This window comes from Rhinolophus ferrumequinum, chromosome 12 (assembly GCF_004115265.2).
Source record: "Rhinolophus ferrumequinum isolate MPI-CBG mRhiFer1 chromosome 12, mRhiFer1_v1.p, whole genome shotgun sequence".
NCBI lineage: Eukaryota > Metazoa > Chordata > Mammalia > Chiroptera > Rhinolophidae > Rhinolophus > Rhinolophus ferrumequinum.
Genome location: NC_046295.1, coordinates 46,569,544 through 46,588,358, shown reverse-complemented (window position 1 = coordinate 46,588,358; position 18,815 = coordinate 46,569,544). Strand labels below are relative to the sequence as shown.

The following is an 18,815-nucleotide window of genomic DNA, read 5'->3' as shown; positions in this document are numbered from 1 at the left end:
ACTTCACTGTGTGTTGAGCAAAGAGTAGAGAACGAAGCAGACAGTCCTGCCCTCGTGTGGTTTATCGTCTGGGGGAGACAGACATTAAATGCACGTAATCCACATGTCGGACTCTGTCCCACACACCTCCTTAGAGATCGCCTAGTTCCTAGCCGCACGACAGTTTCTTTCACTCCCCAGGATTTCTTAGCATTTCCAAAGTTTGTTTGTTTGCATCTCATCCCTATGCCCTCCTGCATCCTCAAAGGCTTTCTCTATTTCACCTGATTACATCTGGCCATAGAACTCAGCAGCAGCACTACCCATTTCTACTAGAAGTCCATTTATTTTGTGACTTTTAGAGATTTTTCTATGGATTCTGAGGCTTGTGCATTAAGGTCCCAGTGTGGAGTCTTTCCCTGCTGTTTGGTTCCTCTCTCTCTCCAGGCTCCAGAGCAGCCGACACCTTCCTCTCCTTATCTCACACAGGACTGTGTACCCCACACCCAGGCCCACAGCACACGTAGCTCTCCTTTCCTAAGGGAAATTGTCCCCAGCTTGTTAGACAAACACACACAAAAATAACTTCATCAGTTACAATTGTGGTAAGTGCTATGCACGAAAATTACAGATGGATATGAGGTTTTATAATAGGAAGACCTAATAGCAACTTTCAGTTAGAAAACACTTAATTTTAACTCAAGGGAGGATTACCTAGAAATCCAAAAGGTAGGTAGGAGTCAGTCTGGAGAAGTGGGTTGATGAGGGTAGAGGGGAACCTTGGTAGTGGGAATTGCAGGTGCAAAGGTCCTGAGATGGGAGGGAATTGGGAGGGTAACTGGAACATTGTGAGTGAGAGAAAATGGTGGCAGGGAAGCTGGGAGGTTGGCTGGGGCCATGTACAAGCTAGGTGTTGTTGGCTGTGGTAAAGCATTTAAACGTTACTTGGAGTGGAACAGAGAGCACTGAAAGGTTTGAAGCAGAAGAATGGTATGATCAATGTATGCATAACTGCTGGAAGGTTGAATAATAGAGGACTGAAATAAGTCCATTGGTTTTAGTAACATGCATGCTGCCAAATCTTAATAGAAGATGATAGTGTGAAAGGGGATGTGTGTTAGCTGCTGGCCAATAGTAGACATTTTTTTGATGGACATTTAATTCCTGAGTGATTACCTTAAGCTCTAATTTTTATCTCTCTCAAAATAATTTGATAGAGAACATTGGGTAGCATGTGTAGGACTTTTGGAAATAAGAATCTTAAAACATGAAATTTTATATTGTGGATTTTTTCAATGCAAAATAATAATCCTCTGACTACTAGGAACTGTCTCTAGAATAACAAGGCTCAAACTAGTCATTTCTTTTTAAGTATTGAAATTCTGAATCCAATTTCTTAGCTACTAGTCACTCTTAGCAAATAAAAAATATTTTTATTTATTTATGAGCTAAAATATCTGGAAGCTTCATTTAATAGTATATATTTCTTTCTACAGACCTATGGGGCATTATTCTGTGAAACAAGCGCCAAAGATGGTTCGAATGTAGTGGAAGCTGTTCTCCATCTTGCCCGGTAAAGTTTTGTCTCATAATTGGAAAACTGGATGTAGGATTGAATTTTCACTTAGTTGCTGCATATGTAATATTTCTTGACCATAACATGAATATACATTGGGAAACACTGTCTTGTCTTTCATAGTGGTTAGAGAAACAATTCAACATGGATTTTATTAAAACTGGTAATGCTGCTTGTTCACTGTGAACATTGGAAAAATACCTTTACAGCCAAACAAAGCAGGTGCATATGTGGTGTCGTTGACATTTCTGCAAAATGTCACCACAAAGCTAATAGTTGACTTGTATGAATCATTTCCAGGAACTAGAGTTTAAACACAAGAGACTTTTATGAATATAACTGTTATGCCATTTTCCAGGGTAAAGGAAAAAAAAAAACACCTCAATAAAGCAAATTGTATATCATGCCAGTTGGAAGCTCTTTGTTAAAATTATTACCTAGGTAATTATTAAACTATAGCAATGGTGTTAATAATAAATAACATTTTGGGATATAGGTAGAATAAAAAAATTGCATCATTGAGGAGCTTCGATATAAATGTGTTTTAATCCTTAGAGTATAACAACATCATCTGTTAGATTTATCTCTTCTGCCTAGTTTTCTGCCACAAGTGAAAAGATGATTCTTTATTGGCTCAACAGGATTACATATCCCAAAAAAGGGAAGAAAAATCAAAATGTGCATTGCCAGTGACCTTTAATTGTTGACAAAGCAAAAACATAACTTTAGGCATATAGTGCTTTCCCTGATTACTTGTGACGTTTTACAAGGATCTTAACTGTAGTATGATAATTGGCCTCTTCTGTTAGTAAACATCGACGTCAAAATACTTTGCAGTATTTTAAATACTTTGCAGCATTTTAAATGCTGCTATTCTATTAATGACAATATTTATAGTGCTTACTAGAATAGAATTATGTTAATAGAAGGCTTGGACTGTGGCCCTCGCTTGAGAGAATCAGGAAATGGCCTTAGGTGGCCTGTTTGGCATTGGTTTGTGGCAGGGCTTGGAAGATGCCTTGATTTGAACTCAGAGTCTTTGAACATTATCTCCTTTGACATCCATCCAAGAGAGAAAGCCACCTCCCCATATCACACTGGAAATCATTTTTGTTTAAAGCAAAAACAGTGCTAACTTTGAGTATGACCTAGAACAGGTAGAAAAAAATGCAAACAAACATTTAAACATGTATAACTTCAAGTGAATTACAGGCTACTATCACATTTGTCAAATAAGACCCAAAATAAAACCTCGATAAATTAGGATTCAATTACGGATTCCATGCACCTTTGGGTCCACAGCCATTTTGGCCATAGAAGATACATTCAGTACATGGGGAGGATGGGAGATTCAATGAAATGGACTAAAGATGTAATAATTGCTGAATTAGTAGGTAGTTTCACTTCTTTCAGATGGTTGTATTGGTTTTTCATTAAAATGTGCATGAGAATTCCTGGATGGAAATAATGTGCCTGCTGAGGCAGATGGGTGTGGGAAGGACCTGCAGGTCTTTAAAGCATCCTTAGTTCCACGGCTGAACAGGAGCTCAGTGCGACGTTAGACAGTGTGGTTCTGAACTGCTACTCCGTCTGAGCAGGTCAGGCCCTTGGCGTGGCTGTTGGCTGTTGGCTTCTGCCCAGAGTGCTGGAGGATTGTGGTGTCAGGAGACTCAAAGTCCACCCTTAAATCTGCCCCTGAATAGCTGGGAAGACTTGAGCAAGTCCCTGTCTTCCTTTAGGCATTCCTAATCCATGAAATTAGGGAGGGGGCTGAAGAAAATTATCGCTAAGGCCCTTTTTGATTCCGACAGTCTATGAATCTACGTATAACAGCCTATACTCCAGTGAAGAAAGTAATCGCTATTTAATGCTGAATTGTCTTGGAGGATCATATTAAAGTTAAACGACTCCAAACTGCCATGGTCACACCCAGCGTGTGGAATCGATTTTCTTTATTGTATCATAAAGATGGGAGAGGCCATAAACCGCCCATCCCCATCTGCTCCTGCCAGCGTGTTGGGTCGGCCAAGTGGCAGCCCTGTTTATGGTGTAGCTTCCACACAGCCCTGGGTTTGTTTACTTAAAACACCTGTGTGCATAGATATTTTGATAACAAGGGCACTTCTTGTGAATCACTTATCAAAGAGCTTTTTAAAATTGTTGGTATTGAATTATGGCCTGGTTTGAGGTCTCTAGTTATGTTAGCGATGTGTTAAATATGAAAATTATAAAGAAAGCACATATGTAAAGACTTTAAAATGCTTTATACTCTGCCTTCAGATTTGCTTGTCAAAGTACCTAAGTCTTAAATGGAAATGGCGTAGTTTCCACAGGTTAAATGAACATTTAAAAGTGTTTTACAGCCTTTAGAATGTTATGTATAATGCAAAACATAGACGTTCTTGATTTAGATCTCATAAGATAGAGAACTCCCAGCACGGTCCCTTTCACACCATGTATTACCATAAAACTTGAACTAGACGGGTTTATGGATTTGCACTGTCTGAAGGATTCGTTTTTGAAAGGAGGCCGTAAATGTTTGGTTAACAACCTGAACTGCTCTGCTTTTTCTTGGAAAACCTCTCAATCCCAGGAAAAGTTTGTCCTAGAAATGCAATTTCCCTATAGTGCTGATAGGACATTCATCACAACCATTGTCCATTGGGAGGTAAATCACCAAAACCAAAGGCTTTAAGCCTTTTGCCATGGATTCAAATTCAACAGGCATTTAATTGATCAATGGCCTGAAATTTGAGAAAAACACAAAAAGCTCAGGCTCATGTATCTGTTCAGTGCAATTGCTGGGCCCGTTGGGTGTAAATCTGTTGCTAAGATTGAGTCATTTTAACGGCAGTTGTTAAGCAAATGGTAGTTTTTGGTGAGATAATCTAATTTTCCTGGCCTTAAAACTGTTTTGGATGTTTGGGATTATATATTTCTAATTTCCTTAAAGTGGACATGCCACATTTTTTGTGGATTAAAGAAACTGAAGGCCAGATGAATGATGCGGGAACTTAGTTTTCTCCCTTAATATTTGCTTTCAGGTGTCTGCATTATTATGAACACTCAGCATGTGAAAGCCTTGTATATGGTTCAGTGGAGATATCAAGGGAATGTAAGACAGGCTGTGCAATTTAACCTTAGATTAAAAAGAAAAAAGAAAAGAAAACATGTGACTAGGCAGCCATATGATATGTAACTGATAGAAGCCATTGGACCTCCCAGAAGGGAGAGATGTGAGTTGCCTTATGAGGATGCTATGGCTATTGTACCCATTGTACAGATAAGAAAATTGAGAATTAGAATGCTTGATCACCTTACTCAAAGTAACACAACTACTAAGTGGCACAATGGGGACTTTTCACTACCAATCTAAATCACTGGTTTGCCATTTAAATATTGGTAATCTTAGGATTCCATTCGGCACGCTCTTCCTCTTTACTTTGTCTCTCTGCCTGATGTCTTCCATCCCCATGGTTACTAGAACTATTTCTAGCTGGTGACTTCCAATTTCTGTATTTTCAACTCTCACCTCTTTTTAAGATTCTATAATCATATTCCCACCCACCACCAAGTGAAATTCCATAGGTATGACAGGCCCAACATATCCAAATCCTAATGTGTTAACTTTTCTTCAAAGTCATTCCTCATTCTATATTCCCTTAAGAAACGACCAAAATTATAATTAAAAATAGTAACCTGAAGTCAATCTTAACTCCTTCTCTTCCATCATTATTTATCTCTAGTGAGTTCTGGGGCTCTGTTGATTCAGTGACCTCTCTGTAATCTTTCTTGAATCTGTACATATTTTTTGCTTCAGGCTTGAGAATTTATTGTGTGGGAATTTCCTGCCTGGCTTAGTGTAGGGGGCACCTAAATTTCTGCCTCTGCATTTCTCCAACATCAGTTCATCCTCCACCCTGTAATCAGGGTAATCTTCATAAATAAAAATCCAATGAATGCTTACTTTCTTGCTTACAACCCCACGTTAGCGTCCTATCTACAGAATAGAGTTTGAGCTCCTTAGCAAGTGGCTTAGTTCCCTCATAGTCGGACCTGACCTCCTGCTCTGATTATATCTCTTATATTGCTTCCCAAACGAATGATAATCTATAGACACAGCAAACTTTGTTTCCAGTCATGGCAAACTCTTTTATATCTCTTTGCCTTTATGCATGCTGCCCCCTATACCCAAAATCTCCTTTGCTCATTAACCGAAGGTGAATTCCTATTCTGTCAGGCAGTCCCTCTGCTGCCAGTCTCCGTGAAGCTCCAGCTCCACGAGGCCTTCCTTCCCTGCACCCAGCACGGCCATGTTGCACCTTCTGTGTCCCTGCAGCACACTGCGCATGTGTGGTAGCAGCTCTCTCGGGACCCGGCCGTGATTGACGGTAGAGCTCTGGCTCTCCCTCAGAGCTCGCTGATTGAGGATCCCAGAGTTTGGCATAAATTGGACATTTGTTGAATGACCAAATGACTGAGAGTTTGCATTTGGAAGTTGTATTAGTTTTCTATTGTTGCTGTAACAAATTCCCACTAACCTAGTGGTGTAAGCAATGAAAATATATTATCTTACAGTTCCGGAAGTCAGAAGTCTGAAATGAATCTTCCAGGGTGTCAGGGGTTGCCTTGTGTCTTTTTCTGAGTCTGTTTCCTCACCTGTGAAGTGAGGATAATAACGTTCACCTATCACCTGTCAAGGGAGTGTGTGTGTGGTGTATTGAGTAAGAAAAATGTGAAAACGTGTACCATAGTATTTATTAGCTGGCCTTTCAGCAAGAATTAGTTTCCCTTTTTTTTCCTACTCATAGCGCAGTGGTTTTCAAAAGTTAATACATATCAGCACCCTCTGGAACTGTGCTGACCAAATTGGTAGCCCCTGGCCACCTGAAGTGCGGCTGATCCAAATTGAGGTGTGCTGTATGTATTAAATAAATATTGGGTTTTGAAGACAGTATCAAGATTGTAAAGCACCTCATTAATATTTGTATTGATAACATGCTGAAATGGTGTTTTTCTACTGAGTTAAATAAAAAATATTAATCAAGTTAATTTTACCTCTTTACATTTTTTAGTGTGGCTACTAAAAACTTTAGAATCACATATGTGGATTACATCATATTTATATTGGGCAGCATTGCGGTCCTGGGAGTTTGCTGATTCCCAGTTTCTAACACCCTGTGACAAACAGTTTCTTTCATCTATCTACCCCTCTGTAATAAACCACCTCAAAACTTAGTTGTCTAAAAACACCACCTACTTTTTATATTTTGAAATTACCAGAATTGGCTGGACTTCAGTTGGAAGGTTCCTCAACTGCTTTCACTTGGGGGGGTGTCCTGCATTTGCAGTCAGATGGCCACTGGGCTGTCTTAGGCTGCATGCCTGCGACCAGGGCACCCCTCCTTTTGTCCTCTCGTCCCCCCAGGGCACCCCTGCTGGCCTCTCTCCATTGAGGAACCCTGGACTTCCTAAATAGCAGCTCAGAGCAGCCAGGCCTTGTTAATTCCTGGCTTGGAAGTAACAGCACACCATTTTCTTGCTATTCAGTTGGTCTCAGCAGTCACAGAGCCAGTCCTGACCACGGGGGAGGGGCACAAGCTCCACCTCTTTATGGGGAAGCACCAGGCACTGACAGGGAAGGGTGGAATTGTTTGGGAACATCTGGGGACTTGCTGTCACACTTGCCCTCACCCACAGAGATTGTCATGCAGCTTATCTAAGGTAGGACTTCCGGTTCTGCATATTTCACAAGCATCCCCAGGGCTGCACTTGGAAGGACACTTCCCTAGGGACCTTTTATAAGATTCTGGAGATCTTTTGTCAGTGTTACCTCTAGTAGTTAATTCTAGAAAGAAATTTAGGAAGATGCAAAAGGATGATTTTTTTTTTTTTTTTTGTATTTTAACCATTGTTACCCCCATGATCGTGTATAATTAAAGAATGGTTATACAGTCATCCTTGCTTTTGCTCATGTCAGCAAGTGTCAGCCAGGGGTGGGAGCCAGGTTCCAGAATGTTAAGAGTGAGCTGTGTGTGAGGCAGATGCTGAAGCTTGTGAAACCACAGGAGAGAACAAGAGGAGGCTGTGTGTGCGTGTGTGTGTGTGCATGCCAAGTGTGTGGCCTGGTGTGCTGGAGCCAGCCTGCATGGTTGGAATCCCAGGTCTGTCACTTCTACAGCTGTGTGACCTAAGGAGATTCTTCATATGTATATACAAATGTAAAATGGGACACAACAAATTCATATGGTGCTGGTGAGGACTAAATAAGCCACCATCTATAAAGCATTTAGAACAACATCTGGATGGCACATGGCAAGTGCTCAGCAGTACCATTTTTATTTCTACAGAGTCATTTGTGGTTTAGTTTTGTACCTCAGTAATCCCATCTCTACCTCTACCTCTACCTGTATCTCTTCCTCTCTCTCTCTCCAGGGAGGTGAAAAAAAGAACTGACGAGGATGACAGCAGATCCATCACCGATCTGAGTGGGAGCAGTTCCAAACAGTCAACCCACATGAAGAATTGTTGCAAGGGTTAAACCAGAAACATCCTTGGCCTGTGAAGTCTTCACTTTCGGAGTACAGAATGTGTGGGACATGTTTGCCTCTTACACCGAGGGATGTGACCTGTGGACACTGTGACATGTGGGAAGTCTGAACTGTGTTCTTGGTCCTTCCAGAAACTCAGCTCTTATTTTACTCCGATTCCATGAATGATTTGGGCCCTCTGGTTAAATATAAAATATACTTGTCATGTCCTTACAGAGTCTTAAAAGATAACTTGTAAATGTTTTTTAAGTGCTGAAAAAAAATCACATGCTCTGATCAAAGCTGTAGTAGAAACTCATGGACATAATTAGATTCATGCAGTAGCTGACTTCATAGATAACCTATGACAACATTTCCTGCCCATATTTAATACTAGAGTAGTAATAAAAGGGGGTTATCATCCTAGTTTTGCTGTTAACTAGCTTTGTGGTCTCAGACATGTGAACAGCCTACGTTCCATCTGTTTCCTTATCTGTAAAACAAGGCAGCTTGGCCTTGCTGGCACTGGCCCTCACAGTCTTTAGCACTTTTAAGCAGTAGGAAGGAGAGCATGATAGCCCACGGTTAATAAGGACTCTGGTTATTTGTATTTTTAAAATATTGGAGCATTGATTTTTCTCACTTTTGAAACAAGAACAGAATTTAATTGAGGGGAAAAAGTGGTAATTTTTAGGCTCCAGCAGAGACAAAAAAATCTATTTTTTTATGTATAAAGAAAAGAATTTTTTGTGACAAAAATAGTTGTATACAAAAGAGGGTATTTTAAAATCTCAGAATACTTACAAACTCCATGGTTTAAATTCAATGTTAAAAATTCTAATGAAAACATATAAAGCCACATACTACTAAAAGTACAATGCCCAGGAACGTTGTCACTCGTTACTTAAAAAAATACCAGTGAGTGGTTCCCAGGGGCTGGGGAAAGGGAGAAACTGAGAGTGACTGCTAATGGGTATGTAATATCTTTTGGTGATGATGAAAATGTTCTGGAATTATATTGTAATGGTTGCACAACTTTGTGAATATACTAAAAGCCACTGAATTGTATACTTTAAAAGGTGCATTTTATGGTATATGAATTACATTTTATTTAAAAAGTATCCTAACTCTTAGAATGATTTAACATTTTGCCAAATGAAAATATCCAGGTTTTTAAACCTTCTCATGGTTTAAAGGCATAATCTCCGATATAATACAAATCCCTTCACTCCCTCACTTCCTTAAATAATGAACAATGAAAGAAATGTTATGCATAGTTTTTGGAAAATCATTTCTTTGAATGAGAAATTGCGGTTAGGGAAGGAGTCAGAGTCCTTTGTTTAATGTAACTAGTCACATCCTCACCAAGGACCTGGTTGGTCTTGCTCTCCTTCTAGAACCTGCGATGGCTCCCAGACTCCCCCATTGAAATGTCTCTGAGAGCCAAAGGAGTGAGACCCTAGGGTGGGTCAGTGAGGCCTGGTTTTTGGGTTTTGGTTTTCAGTAGTCTGAACCAAATTATTCCCGACCAGAGGTCTGAATTTACCTTGGTTCATAGAGATCCCAGCCCCAAATAGTTTGTTCCCAAAACTTAAATAATAGCTGTTATTTATTGTATTATATAGGCCAAAAACATTCCTTTTGTTGAATTAAAACAATTAATTGTAGCAGTTTTTCTCCTGTTTATAATCCAACCTCAAATTCCCCAAGCTTAATTCTTATTTTAATGAAAACTCACCAGGTACATTACACACAGTGATTATAAATAGCCGCAACACCACTTAGCTTTTAAAAGCATGCCTTCTCTCTATTGATGACATCTAGTTCTTTTTACTGGAAAATTGTATCTGTCCATAGCAACTCCACCATAAATTCTTGTTTCCTTTTTTATGGTTTTTGGTCCCAGAAAAAAAGTTTACATTTCTGACCAAAAAGAATTCCTTGCTCGTGGGGAACTATCAGACTGAACAGGGGTGGGAGTGGTGGTTATTTTGTGACACGGTGAGATGAAAGTTCTGCCACTGCCCTTTGCCTAGGTGGTATCTGTGCAGCCCCGTTTAGAATGGACCTGACATATATTTGTTGACATGTAGGATTCATACTTAGGTGTTTGGTGCAGTTGCACAAAACTGTTAGTAAACATGTTATCGTGTTGCCTTTATTTATTTTTCCCCAAAGTGTCTCTCTATATTTGTCTTAGAATCTGTATGTACCGTGTTTCCCCGAAAATAAGACCTAGCCGGACAATTTGCTCTAATGTGTCTTTTGGAGCAAAAATTAATATAAGAGCCAGTCTTATTTTAATATAAGACCAGGTCTTATAATATATAATATAATTAATATAATATAATACCAGGTCTTATATTAATTTTTGCTCCAAAAGACGCTTTAGAGCTGACGGTCCGGCTAGGTCTTATTTTCGGGGAAACAGCATAACAGTATACCTTTGATACAGAAGTATTATTTTGGTTTTTGGTTCTGAATTGTATGTCCAGTACACCCAAATTTAGATTAGATTAGATTAGATTAGATTAGATTAGATTAGATTAGGTAGGCACCTTTAATAGACAAAGCAATCATCTTTAACTATTTGAACCTGGATAAAGATTTTGTTAATAAAATCCAAATTAGAGCTTTATAGCTCTGGTTAGCAATCTTGTTTAAAGAAAAGCTACTTACTGCTCTTTCAGCTGCATTGCTAAGAAATCATGATTATTACCAACATTTGATTTCATGAAAGTGTTCTCAAATTTAAAGTATATTTTCACTAAGAACAAAAATACAGTCATGCATCACTTAACAAACCTAGATGGTTTGTTATATATATCCTGTTGCTCCCAGGCTACAAGCCTGTACAGCATGTTATTGTACGGAATACTAGGCAATTGTAACACAAAGTATTTGTGGATCTACACATCTAAACATAGAAAAGTTACAGTAAAAATACAGTCTAAATAAAATGTATGTGCGCAATTGGGGGGGCAGGGAAGGGCTGTGGAGGGAGGTGCCATCGGACAGAGAGTAGATGACAGGAGTAGATGTCAAGGGAGAGAAGGGGAGAGAAAGAGCAGAGATTGAAAGCGACCCAGATATAAAGTTTGAGAAGGGAAATAATAAAAAGGAGAGGAGGAAGGGAGAGAGGGAAGAAAGAAGAGGGAGAAGGGACACTTGTTTTTTCTGGTCTGGTCTGGGAGGAAAGACAGAGAAAAAGAGAAATGAGTGGAGTGAGTCTGTGTGCAGGACTGTGTGAGTGTGGCGGGGGTGGCCAGGCTCCTCTCACTCCCTCCCCAACTCCAAGGCCCCGCCTCTGGAGGGCACAGGGTAAGTGGGCAGCATGCTGAGCCCCCCCTCCTCCACCTCTATTTAAACCACTCAGAGCTGCAGTAAATTCAACATTCATTATAGCTGGGGCCAGCCTTTTCTGCCAACATTGCAAACAAACTTTTTGCTTATAATCCATTACAATCTTATGGGACCAGTGTCATATATTTGATCTGTCCTTATGTGAAGCATGACTGTATTTCATGTTTTTAACTTAGACTTAATTTGATACAATTGCATAGTTCTGTGCAAGTAACTCATTTGTCTCAATTTTTCCTTTGAGAGCTTTTAAAAATCACAATTATACTATGCTCCTTTTTTATGTATCCTGACACATTGGATAATATTTTAATTTCATCATGGAAAAGAACGTTGGATAAGGAGACATTTTTTCACTATTAACTTTTAGCCTCATGCATTTTCATAATTTATTTTTTCCACTTGCTGCTTTACATGACATATGTGACATTTGATTATTTAATACTAAATGTGATTTGCATAAAGCCAAGTTGCACAATCCTCTTGCTGAAGATAAAAATTGAGGTTAAAGATAAAGATTTATTTTCATATTTGTACAGTGATCAGCTTCAGAGTGATGGTTTTCTGTGGGCTTTTACTGTATATGTGTGTAAGAAATTTCGTGTGTAAGAAATTTCATGTGTATATATTAAGTAGGCCTTTACGTATTGAATAATTATTTTATGATTTTGATTTACATGGTTTACATTTTCATAGTATCAGCCATACTTCATTTATACTGTTTATTTCTCTTCAAACCATTAATAATTATACCATAAAGTATAATTTTTATAGCAATGCAAATGTCTAAGGAACTACAACTATTTTCTGCATTGTAAATTCAATAAAGCAGGCTTCTTTTGCCTTTTGGGTGTTTCCTTAAACTATACTGCAGGCATTCCTGAAGTCATTTTAATTCTAGGAGGTGTCTACATGAAACTGTGCTACTAAAACACTTTTTAGCCTGGGCAGCTAGCTGGCTAGGGGGAGAAAAGAATGAACACATGGTGCTGGGTGCTATGGCATGGCCAGGTCATCTTGGCCAGTGGGGTAGCAGATCAATCAACTTGAGGAGTGATGGCCGAGAACAGCGAGGCTCTTGTAGAAAAAATTCAGGACTTGCTCTGGCCGTTGTCATGCCCTTGGTGTTAGCCGCTTTCTCTGGCACCCATCTTCTCCCTCTACCTCCCTCCCCCCACTGCCTAGCTAGTTCTGCTCATCTTCAGTTTTCGCTTAAACATCACTGCAGGAAGTTTTCCCCTCAGGACCCCCAAACTAGGATGAGGCTGCCTGCCCTCACTTGCGTAGCACCTTTTAACTGAACAGCATCGAGTTAAACCCTTACCCTGGTTTAACTAGACACAATGTCCTTAGCCCTGTTGTCTGCCTCCTTTCCAAAGAATTCACTTTCAATAAGGCAGGCTTTACAAAGAGTTTCTGCAGACACACACACACACACACACACACACACACACACACACACACACGTCATGACAGTATAAATACGAGGCAGCATATTTTAGTGGCCACAGGTCTGAGCTCTGCAATTGGTCTGCCTGGGTTTGAACCCAGCTTCAAATACCTACTATCAGGGTTTCTATGAACAAGGGGATTAATCTCTGTGTACCCCAGCTTCTGTATTGGTAAAGTAGGGATGATAATGTACCTTTCTCATGGGGTGGTTATAAGGACTGAGTGAGTCAATGTATATTCAGGGCTTGGAACAGTACCTGGCACTTTCATCACCCTCAATTAAAAAAGAAACGTTTGGAAGCCCTTGATGGTGTTGGTCTTGTTCAGGACCCTGGGTGCCGCCATCAGTGAGTAACAGAACTGAAATTGACCACATCACTCGGAGCATGGGGCCTTGTTGAGGATTCACTTTGATGTAAGTTCACTGACTACCTGCCACATATCTCCTCGGTATTTTGGTGGACACAAAGTTGGGGTATCATATAGGATAGGATGTTGTGTAGGATGAATTAAAAGAGAAGGAAATCATTGAGAGAAAAATGAGGGCCTGAAAGTTAGAATGGAAAGTTGTGACTAGAATCCATACAGGTGTAGGATCTCCATTTATTAATGACTGATTGGATCAAGTAGTTGAAAGGATGAGGAAAATACCAGAGCTCTGACTGGGATGTTGACTCTAAATGACAGTAGAAATGGTTGTGGGGTCATGCAGTTCTCTAATTAAATGGAAGCTAGCCTTTGTGTTCATACTATGACAAGTATGCTGTTGAGAAGGCGCTCCAGTGGATATGCCGTATATACAAAAGTCCACAAGACGGGAATGAATCCCCAGGAAAGCACATTGTTTTTCAAGCTTTCAAATAAAAATAACATCTTTTCTTTCCACATCTAGATGTTAAGATACGTTTTCACAGCTGAAAATGGAAAACAGGAAAAATGTGTCGACTCAAAATTGCAGGGTAAGATAAATTTTCAAGTGCAAAATTCTAGGAACAATTACCTAGCTTTCTTTATTTTTTTTCTGCATCTGTGTATCAGGTTTACTTGTGAATTTGCATTCTTAAACTTCCATAGAACGGGAATTTAGTTGGAAGGCCCTTGAACTTGTGACATCTCAGGTTGGCAATTAATGAGTCCCATTTCATAGCATTTGACTTAAGCTTTTGTAGAGTTCCTCCCTGTTCTTAGGATTTTGGCGTTCTGAAAAACTGTCCATCCATGTTTTCTGGTACTTCTTCCCACTCCTATGCAGTGAGGGTGGGGTAGAACTCAAGAAGTGAGTGTGGATCCCTTCAGGGAATCTTGTGAGTAGGTCCACTGTGGTTTTAATGGTAAAATAAATGTTCTTTAATTTGCCACAAACATCTTCTTGATCAGTCCTTCCGGTAACACATATTTTACCTTTTAGATAAAAAAACAAACTTTTTTTTTAAATTAAAATTTATTGGGGTGACAATGGTTAGTAAAGTTACATAGGTTTCAGGTGTACAATTCTGTAATACATCATCTATATATCACATTGTGTGTTCACCACCCAGAGTCAGTTCTTATTTCATCACCATATATTTGACCCTGTTTACCCTCATTTACCACTCACCTTCTCCCTTACCGTCTGATAACCACTAAACTATTGTCTGTATCTATGAGTATAAAACTGAAAAACAACAAAGGAACAAGACAAACAAATAAAGAAACAAAATCTTCTTAACATGATCTCTAAGGCCCTCTGTGATCTAGCTCCTAACTGTTCACTCACTAATTCAGTCACGTTTATCAAGCCCTACTTTGTCCTGGGTACAATGGTAGAAATGGGGGATACAGAGTGGATAAGAGACTTGTAAGCAGGTTACATTCTGGTGGGGGTTGACAACAAACTTGTAAACAAATCACTTGCCTATCTTTTTCATAACTACAGACAAATGGGTCTTCACAACAGTGCTTTAAATTTATTGGTTAAATGCTGTGCTGGGTAATTCAGATTATGAGACCCTGTGGTAGACATTTGTCACTTTCTTTTCTATTGGCATCTAAACAGCCTTCTTCTTTCGGGGAATCTCATATCATGTGAATGTTAGTGGAAAACAGAATTCCATGGGTCCTGAGAGAAGCTGAAAGGAACAAATATGCCCTCTCCCCATCCCTAAAACCTGGAGTGCAGTGTGCAATCTAGACTTAGCTCATCACAGGCTTCTACCCAGCACGGAGCTCTAAAGGAGTGACACAGACTTGAAGGCAGTTATTAAATCACTCACACCACAATGATGGCAGAGGGGCTGCAGCAGTGGCAGGATCTTGATTGGACCCCAGATCCTTTGGGGCTTTGCCTTGTCTGTACTCCCCAGGACCTCACTTCCTTTGCTTGCTGCTCATCATCTGTAATCTGCAATGGGTTTTTGAGCCTTCTTACAGATTCTGTGAGTTAACCACGGCCTTTGAATAAGATCATTTTCTGCTAAAATTTATATAAAATACAATTCATTGATTTTTCTAGTTTGTTTACATATGCCATCTCTTAATTCTGACATCAAAACCCAAAATAATTAGTACTGTTATAATTATCTTGTTTTTCTACTTGATCTGTATTATTTTCCTATTGCTGCGCTAACAAATTACCACAAACTTTATGACTTAATACAAATTTATTGTCTTACAGTTCTGGAGGCCAGATGTAGAGAAATGAGTCTTATGGGCTAACATCAAGGTTTCGGCAAGATGGTGTTCCTTTTAGAGGCTCTAGGGGAGAACGCTTTCCTGTGTTTTCAGCTCCTAGAGTTTGCCTGCATTCCGTGGCTCACCGCCCCCTGCCAGCAGTGCCCTCATTCCAGCTTCTGTTTCTGCCCTCACACCTCCTTGGCTGGCTCCGACTTTCCTCCCTCATTCTTTCCCCTGTAAGGACCCTTGTGAGTACATTGAGGTGACCTAAATAATTCAGGAAACCGTCTCTATCTCAAGATCATTAATCACATCTGCAAAGTCCCTTTTGCCATAAGGTAACATAGTTACAGAGTCTATGGATTAGTACACTGGAAGGCCATTATTTTCTCACCGGTAACATCCCCAATAATTTTGTACTACTAACTTTTTTTCCCATAATTCCCAAGTTATTAGGTGATCTAAATGTAATCAAAGGAACAATGCTTTATTCTACTAGTTTGCCTTTTAATCTTCTAATTTTGTAAACCAAAGTAAGTACGCAACCAAACATTTTCATACTTTTTTTCTATGCGAGATGTGCTGGTGATTTTTAAAAATTCCTAATTGCTCCTTGAGTAAAGGAAATGATCATTTATCTTTTCAAACATAAGTTCATCTCAATGATTACAACTTGACATAGAGATGACCAATTAAACATTTATATAGTACCGATTAGGGGGAGTGCTCCCTGAGAGGCTGGGCAGAAAGAAAAACAAAATAGGCTCCCTATTCCTGAAGAACATATCATTTAGTTGACAAGATTGTAAAAGAGGTCTTCTCCTCAGCAACTGGAGAAAATGGAACCACTGATGAATTCCAGATGTGTAGTAACTGGAAAAATGTGCATTCCCACAGATTTCTCCTACAGTCATTGGTTTAAGGTGTACTCTGTGCCTCAGAGTTTTAGAGGCTGTTCACATGGCTGTAAACAGATACAGTCCTTTGAGGAGTTTGTAACTCCTGAGGTTGCATACTCGATGGAATTGCAGTGGGAGCGCTGAGCAAGTACACGGATGAATTACTAAAAGTATCCATCCCAGCATGTACAGCTGACCTTATGCAGATGGTCTATCATAAAGGGGGCTAGATATATACCAGAAAGTACCAATAGAGCATCACCCAGACTTGTGGTTAGCTCAGATTCAGGCAAGGCACACAGAGGATATACATTTCTTACTGTAGACAGGAGAACTATTATTTCCTAAGTGTTTACTGTGCCCTTCAAGCTTTCTACATTTTTTTCTCATGTTATCCTTGCAATAACATTTCTATTTTAACAGATGAGGAAACTGGCTTAACCAAGTTGAGTGACTTAGCTAAATTGTTTCAGGGCCTAAATGGCAGAGCTAGGATTCAAACCCAAGTCTCTTTAAGTCTTTCCATTATAGCACCTTGTCTCAGATAATGTATGTCTTAAAGATCACCCAAATCTATTGAATGTAAATGGTCTTGGAGAAGGAAATAACTTCGGACTGGATTACTAAGTATACCTTAAAAAAAAAAAAAAAAATCACAGGAAGCATGTTTTCTTTCTACGTCTTGACTCACTGGGCTGACGTGCCTGGAAGAAGAAGATGGCTAATGTTCTGATTCAAATTCAAGACAGCCATCTGAATGGCTTTTTCCCTTGCAGCCAGGACTCTTGGAGTTCTTGTTTTAGAATGACTATGGTTTTTGTAGGATTTTTCTCCCTCAATCTCTGGTATTAGAAGCTCTCAAGTTCTCCTAAGACCTGATTCTTGATTTCCCTACTAGATAGTGGGCAGAAGAAACACTCTCCTCTCCATGGGCTTACTCCAGTGAATGGATACCCAGAATTAAGAGGGACTTGAGCGATTATCTCTTCTGATCAATTTGTTCTTAATTGGTGAGGTAACGTATTCAGAAATAGTCTGTGATTGTCTATGATTTTAGCACTGGACCCAGAGCCCAGGTCTCCTGTCTTCAGGCCAGCAGTTTAAGACACCACATTTCCCCTTGGTTTGTAGGACTGGGAACCGAGAGTGTGGTCTGGCTCCCTCCCTGGCTCCCTCCTGGCTTGCTTCCTTCCTTCCTTCCTTCCTTCCTTCCTTCCTTCCTTCCTTCCTTCCTTCCTTCCTTCCTTCCTTCCTTCCTTCCTTCCTTCTGTTGGGTGCAAAGGTGACAGCACAAGTGACTTGGGGCTCTGTGTCAAGGCACAGAAGGAGAGAAAGACAATTAGAGACATGGCCTGGTCACTAGTGACTACCCTGTTACCATAGAAGTAAAAGTTTTCCCCCTCAAAAGCAGGCAAGTAAACAAGTCTCTAACAGAAGCTACTGTGAGTATTTAATGCAAAGCACTCACCATCAGGTAATTTTTTTTTAATAAGCAACATAATAAGCAAATGACTTAGGAAATTAGCCATTGGTTTTAAGGGGGAAAAAAAACAAAACTGTTCATGTGAGTCAGTTATATGAGGGAATACAAATTACATAATGACTCATCAGAACATAAATTCAGAAAACCTAGTTAAGATGGCTTTTTTCTCCTGATATGATACTTCAAGTCTTATGAAAAACCACAATTTTTTTCCCTCCCTCTTTCCCTCCTGTTTTTTCCTTCTTTTTTTCTCCCTTCTTCCCTTCCTTTCTTCCTTCCTTTCTTCCTTCCTTCCTTCCTTCCTTCCTTCCTTCCTTCCTTCCTTCCTTCCTTCCTTCCTTCCTTCTTTCCTTTCTTCCTTCCTTCCTTTCCTTCCTTCCTTGGTTTTCTCCCTTTCCCTCCCTACCTCCTTCCCCTCCTCTCTCCCTCCGTCCCTCCTTTCTTTTTGTGAAGTATGCACTTAATCATTCATTCACTTTTTCCATTAAGTCACTGCTGTGGGTTGAATTACATCCCTCCAAAAGATAATGTTGAAATCCTAAACTCTGGTGCTGGTGAACATGACCTTACTTGAAGTGGGGTCTTTGCAGATGTACTCAAATTAAGGTGAAGTCATTCATGACTAGGGTGGGCCCCAATCCAATGTGACTGGTGTCCTTATAAGTAGAAAGAGAAGACAGACATACAGGGAGAACACCATGTGATGACAGAAGCCGAGATTAGAATGATGTGTCTACAAGCCAAGGAATGCTAAAAGTTGCCACCAACACCAGAAGCTAAGAGAAAGGTATGGAACATATTCTCCCGTAAAGGCTTTAGAGAAAGCATGGCCCCACCAACACCTTGATTTTTGATGTTTGGTCTCCAGAGCTGTGAGAGAATAA

The 18,815-nt window shown here is 39.8% G+C and overlaps 1 protein-coding gene across 1 annotated transcript in view; it reads left to right on the top strand.

Moving 5' to 3' along the window:
* The window catches only part of RASEF (RAS and EF-hand domain containing), a 69,594-nt gene extending 60,479 nt beyond the window's left edge, over nt 1-9,115 (top strand). Inside the window, exons 16-17 of the mRNA XM_033122217.1 lie at nt 1,476-1,552; nt 7,991-9,115. Of these exons, the coding sequence (XP_032978108.1) occupies nt 1,476-1,552; nt 7,991-8,096 (183 nt within the window). The 3' untranslated portion in view covers nt 8,097-9,115. The remainder of the gene's footprint in view (nt 1-1,475; nt 1,553-7,990) is intronic.
* The last annotated feature ends 9,700 nt before the right edge of the window (nt 9,116-18,815 follow it).